Source organism: Salvelinus sp. IW2-2015, linkage group LG26 (assembly GCF_002910315.2).
Source record: "Salvelinus sp. IW2-2015 linkage group LG26, ASM291031v2, whole genome shotgun sequence".
NCBI lineage: Eukaryota > Metazoa > Chordata > Actinopteri > Salmoniformes > Salmonidae > Salvelinus > Salvelinus sp. IW2-2015.
In genome coordinates this window covers 27,369,942-27,375,898 of record NC_036866.1, presented here as the reverse complement: position 1 = coordinate 27,375,898, position 5,957 = coordinate 27,369,942, and the positions used below count along the sequence as shown (strand labels likewise).

Genomic DNA, 5,957 nt, shown 5'->3' with positions numbered 1-5,957 from the left:
ACCTTGGTTAATAACCTTGGAGCATTTCACTGTGAGTCTACACCTGTTCTGAAGCATGTGACAAATAACATTTCATTTGATGTGGAGGTGGGTGTGATGATTGCTGCCTACAGCCTAAAGATTATGAGGTAGACGTGGACCACGACTTGCAGCTTTCTTTGTTCTTTACATCTTTCGGGAGTCCTTTTTATTTGAGAAAATAACAAGTTAATGGCACTGTCCTTTTATACAGAGGCTATTGGTGGTACATCTATACTATCAGGCTGCCAACCAGCAATAATGCTTCTCTCACTATTACCCTGTATGGAACATTATAACCAAGCAGCCAGTATAGTGGTCCAATTGCAAACAGCTGTAAACAGACCCAGGGAGGGAACACGGGTGTCCTAGATAACAGAAAACATACACTCAGCSTTTTTGATAAGATCAGCTAGAGTAGAAAGAGAGAGAGGGGAAATGAACAGACTTGCTACTGGCGTTTGCCCATCTAGTTCTAACGCTCCTCCCTCTCTCCTGTCCTCTAACCAAACCACTGCTTTKTATTCTTCTGTAGAGACTAAAACGGCTTTGGCAGCATGTCTGGCAATCTGAAGAAAAGGTTAAAGAAAAGCACAATGCAGTATGACAATGTGGAGGTCAGCTGCCCCTGCAGTTACACATTCCCAGCCATCGTCCTYCAGTGTTACACAGGCATGTGTTGAGTGGTGTACATACAGTAGTAGCCAGTGTCCCCCTGTATCCCACAACCCACACMTCAGGCTACATTGTGTGCTCTCCATGAAAGACACGAGGACGAAAGTCAATTATGTAAGAGCCTCATAAAATGGAGCATTATTCTGCCATAATGTTGTATGAGCTAGGCTGAGCCTTGTTGAAAACCTTTCTCTGGGAGACACGGCAGAGAGGTCTACTCTCATAGCCCTGTTAGTGAGATTCAACATCCAGGGGCATATGAAGGAACAGGCTTTTCAACTAGTACACAAATAAAAAAGCTGAATGTGACAAATGCAGTATGTCACCGGCAACAAATACTGATAATCATATATTACCTAGAATGCAACCAAAAAAATCTATTAAGCGGGCGACATAAATCTTTGAGTTTCCATTCAATGCTAGCTGCTTTCAGGTTTAATCTGGTGGTRTTTTGGTCCTGCCTGTGGAGGCTAGTGCAAAATAACCCACCCTTTTATTACAAAGGCATTAGCATCAAAAGATGACCTTAAGAAAAGGTGTCCAGTTGTGTGACTAAGAGATGTTATTACATTGGAACGCTGGTGTATTGGCTAGCTAGCCCACTGTATGAACACTGACATCAGAGTGGTGCCATTTGYGTCCCATGTGGAGAGTTTACGCTATCGAAATGATAATATGAGGAACAATAATAATACTGCATATTGATATGATATGGCTATAATTTGAGGAACCAACAACAATAATAATAATAATAATGCATCTCATTAACCTTTAGGACGTACTCATGGATGAGTGCCGGGCTTGGACTCAGTCATTCAATCACATATGCTATCGCATGCTCACACACCTGCGAGTGAACAACCAATGGGAAAGACTGTAATGCTAGCTGTAAGGGAAGTACTCTTCATTGCCAGCCTGGAAATAGGGTGTTCCTTAATTAACACTAGCCTACTTTAGTTAACCCAGAGGTGACCGAGAGGCGAGAGCAGCACCCAACATGCCAGCGCGCGTCAATGTGTTGGTGACAAAAATTCAACACACACGTGCACCACTATTAGCAGCAAACAAACGTGTGCAGTATAATTGAAAGGAAACTGTTGAAGTGCAGGGAGCCAGTGATCTGAGGGGAGCAGATGGAGAAACATTCTGCTGCTGTACTGATGCTGTGTTGGAATGAATCCAGCTCACCTCTGCCTATTAGCATATCACAGGGCCCTGCCATCTCTCACGGGGGCTGGAGTCCCCAGCCAGYGGCAGATCCCTCTCGCTAATGCTGTTGCACAACTCTTAATCACTTTAATAATACAGTTTCAGTGATGCCGGACCGCCGAGGCTGAGGCATCGCCTCGCATGAGCCGTTATGTAATGTCACATCCACTGAGACCTAACCATGAGAGGGATGTCCCAGGAAGAGGCAGGCAGCCATCACCGACACAGAGTGCATTAGACTATGGTTTTAATACTGTTTGAGGCCCCTCAAAAGATTACATAGAGCCACTGTACTTAGACCTCAGTGCTAATGCATTGTCTGGGCAGCTCTCCAGGCAATCCTTTTCCACACATTTCCAATGCAGGGATCAGTCTCTCATCTGTAGAGGTCTCATACTTTGAAATCCATCTCACTCTCAAAACATGGTGGAGAAAATGCTATATTTTGTCAAATATAAACTGCTCTGCCCCAAGGAAGAATGAACTCGTCAGCACATTTAATTCTATTGCCAGTGTTTTTTTAAACACAAGTCTGTTTGGCTGGAATGGGTGCCAATCACTTAGAATTTCAAGGTTCTTGAAAGCTGCACCACTAGTCCCTGCTGGCCACTAATGTTTTTATTGGCTCTTTACCCACTAAGCCTTTAGAAAGTCTTGAGCGAAACACAACAGCACTGAAAACCGGGCTGTGATAATGGAGGTTAACTGCATATAGCAGAGAGAATCCATGTTGCCAGCCCTAGCCCTGTCATCCTCCATCCCACAAACCGTCCCCAGCAGCTGGGTGACCTGCTGTGAGCTGTCTGAGCAGGAAGCCAAGGCCTGTTATTATTAGTCATCAGCAGGTAAAATCACCAGTACCCTGTAATGACCTACACTGTTACTGAGTCACTGTATCAGAAAACATTTGATTGTGTAGACTACAGCCTCCAAAACCACGTATCACAGCACAAGCAAAGGGAGATATATCAAACACTGGTGCTTTCCTACTGACACATTTTCATCCAATGTAAGACAATAAGAAGAACTCTGTAGCAAATGTAAATCCAAAATTGGTCTGCATGGTCTGGACCTGGATTTGAGCTACAACCAATGCAAAACTATAAGACCTGGCTCCTCTAGAAGCAACATAACTAGTCTAATGCTGGATAATAAAACAGTTTAGTGAGTATATCAACCTCTGCCATGTGCCTATGGGGTTAGCATTTTCTGAACAGTGCACGAGAAATTACACATGCTCAACGTGGCATTGGGGATTACAGAGGCCTTGAAACATCCATAGCAACTCTGAGAGGTATGTTTAAGTTATATACATAATCAAATGTAATTAACATATTTTCACAGTCTTACCTCTGTTTCATGTGGCATGGGGTTAAATCCACAGAGGTTGCAGACAGTGTTCTTGCATTCGGTGCAGGTGTTGTAGTTGGGAGGGTCCTTGGAGCCCTTGTTGAGTTCCACCTTGCAGAGTGGACAGGTGGACTGGCCTGCTTTGGGAGATGGTTGGGAAGATGCTGCTCCCTTTGGAGGCTCTGATGGGGGTTTGTCCACGTTAGCCTGTATTGATGGGGGGACCTTGGCCTGCTGGGGTTGCTCTGCTTTTGTTTCCTCTGCTCTCTGAGCAGCAGGTGGTTTGGTCTCCTTTGCAGGGGGCATCTTGGGAGAGGCCGGTGCAGACAACTTGGGGGAAGCTGGCGGTGTGGTGTGGGGCTCATCCTGAACAGCTGAGGTGATCAAAGTGGATGCAGAGCTGAAGATGGAGGATCCAAAGCCAAACATCTTCCCAGACACTGACTCTTCAGGCTTTGAGGCAGCAGGCTGAGACTTAGGACCACCAAAGCCAAAGAAGCCTCCTGACTGCTTTGGGGGCTTGGCCTGTGGTTGTGATACAGCTTTGGCAGGAGAAGTCCCACCTATTGGAAGCTGTTGTTGAGGTTTCTGCTTTAGGGKATCAGTTTTGGGGTCTATCTTTGGAACTTGCTGGGGCTGTAGTTGTGGTGGGGGCTTTGCATCAGGCTGTTGCAGTGGAGGAGTTTGCTTTTCTGGCTGCTGTGCAGGTGTAGCAGCACCACTGGGTATGGGTGTCACTGGAGTTGTTTGGCCCACTGGTTTCTGAACAATTATAGGTTCCTGTTTGTCCTTTGCAGCCACAGCAGGTGGAGCATGTTTGTTTTGTGGGGATCCTGGTGCTGGGGTCTCCTCCTTTTTGACTGCAGCTGTTGATGGGGTTCCTGCCGATATTAATGTCTCCTGAGGTACAGTGGGTGGAGGAATCTCTTTTTGTGCAGCCGCAGGTACTGGAATCTCCTCCTTTTGGGGTTTAGCTGGTGCTGGGGTCAGCTTTTGAGATGCAGCAGGTGTGGAGACTTTGCTTGGCAAGGGTTGGGATTTAATCATCGGCGGTCCTGGGGGTTCCATTCCCCCAAGAGCTCTCTGCATCTGGCAGTTCAGACACAGCCATTCCTTCACCTGAAATAAAATAACGGTGTTGAACATTTTTTTCAACAAACAATCTTGTAGAATTGTATTGCAGTCTGAGGACTTAGAGATGCTCTTATCTTAGTTGCTATTTAAATGCTTCATACTAGATGTTACAAACATGTAGTAAAACTACTGCCATAATGCTCTAAATCTGAAGATGCTAAATCAAATGAATAATTTATGTCAGACTGTATTAATACAATTCTTCCAGATTACAATTTGCTTCCAGGAAGATCATGAACAAATATTAGACTATTTGGAGAAAAGCCAATAGTAATAACAAGAGCTCCATCATAGCATCTTGTATTCCTATCTTACAACTCCGATGAAAGAGATGACTGCCAACTATAGACACTGTCAATGCATAGTTAGTATTCTTAAATAACTGTTGTAAAATAAAGCACAACATTTATGTTAGAGAAGCCAAATGACTTTGATGAAACATAGACTGTTTAATTACCTCTGTTTCATGTGGCCTGGGGTTGAATCCACAGAGGTTGCAGACAGTGTTCTTGCATTCGGTGCAGGTGTTGTAGTTGGGAGGGTCCTTGGAGCCCTTGTTGAGTTCCACCTTACATAGTGGACAGGTGGACTGGCCTGCTTTGGGAGATGGTTGGGAAGATGCTGCTCCCTTTCGAGGCTCTGATGGGGGTTTGTCCACGTTGGCCTGTACTGATGGGGGGACCTTGGCCTGCTGGGGTTGCTCTGCTTTCTTCTCCTCTGCTTTCTGAACAGCAGGTGGTTTGGTCTCCTTTGCAGGGGGCATCTTGGGAGAGGCCGGTGCAGACAACTTGGGGGAAGCTGGCGGTGTGGTGTGGGGCTCATCCNGGTGCAGACAACTTGGGGGAAGCTGGCGGTGTGGTGTGGGGCTCATCCTGAACAGCTGAGGTGATCAAAGTGGATGCAGAGCTGAAGATGGAGGAGCCAAAGCCAAACATCTTCCCAGACACTGACTCTTCAGGCTTTGAGGGGGTAGACTGAGATTTGGGACCACCAAAGCCAAATAAGCCTCCTGACTCCTGCTTGGGGGGTTGCTGTGTGGATGGGATGGCACTACTCTGGCTGGGCTGCTGTGGTGGTGTCTGAGGTTCTGATGTTCTCCGGATCTCTAGTGCCTTCTGAGCAGGTGCTGAACTGGCTGGTTTCCCAAGCCCCTGCTTTGGGGGAGTGATTTTGGGGTCTGGCTTTGGAGCTTCCAGGGACTGTACTTGTGCCAGAGGCTGTGCAGCTGGCTGTTCCTGTGCAGGCATTTGCTTTTCTGGCTGCTGTAAGGGTTGAACAACCTCATTCTGCTTGTTTGTAGGTGTGGCTGGTCGCTCCTTCGACTTTTGAACATTTGCAGGTTTCTGGTTGTCAATTGAGATCTCAGTAGATGAAGCCTCTTTTTTCAGTGCGGAGCCAACTGTTGTAGTCTCTTTTGTTTTGAGTGAATCTGGAACAGGTGCCTCATTGCTTTGAACTGCAGCTGGAAGTTGGACCTCTTTAGTCTCTACTGCTGTCGAAAATGGTGCTTCCTTCTTCAGAGGTAAACCTGATTGTACAGCATAGTTATCTTGGATTGAACCTAGTGTTGG

General features: G+C 46.3%; 1 protein-coding gene across 1 annotated transcript; it reads right to left on the bottom strand.

Annotated features, from left to right (window-relative positions):
• Positions 1 to 3,240: 3,240 nt before the first annotated feature.
• On the bottom strand, positions 3,241 to 5,195 carry LOC111952763 (protein piccolo-like). Its single transcript, XM_023971660.2, has 2 exons — positions 4,844 to 5,195; positions 3,241 to 4,371 (listed from the first exon to the last, which is right to left on the bottom strand). Exons 1-2 carry the CDS (start codon positions 5,147 to 5,149, stop codon positions 3,241 to 3,243), a joined length of 1,437 nt encoding a protein of 478 aa, XP_023827428.1. The 5' UTR covers positions 5,150 to 5,195.
• Positions 5,196 to 5,957: the final 762 nt, after the last annotated feature.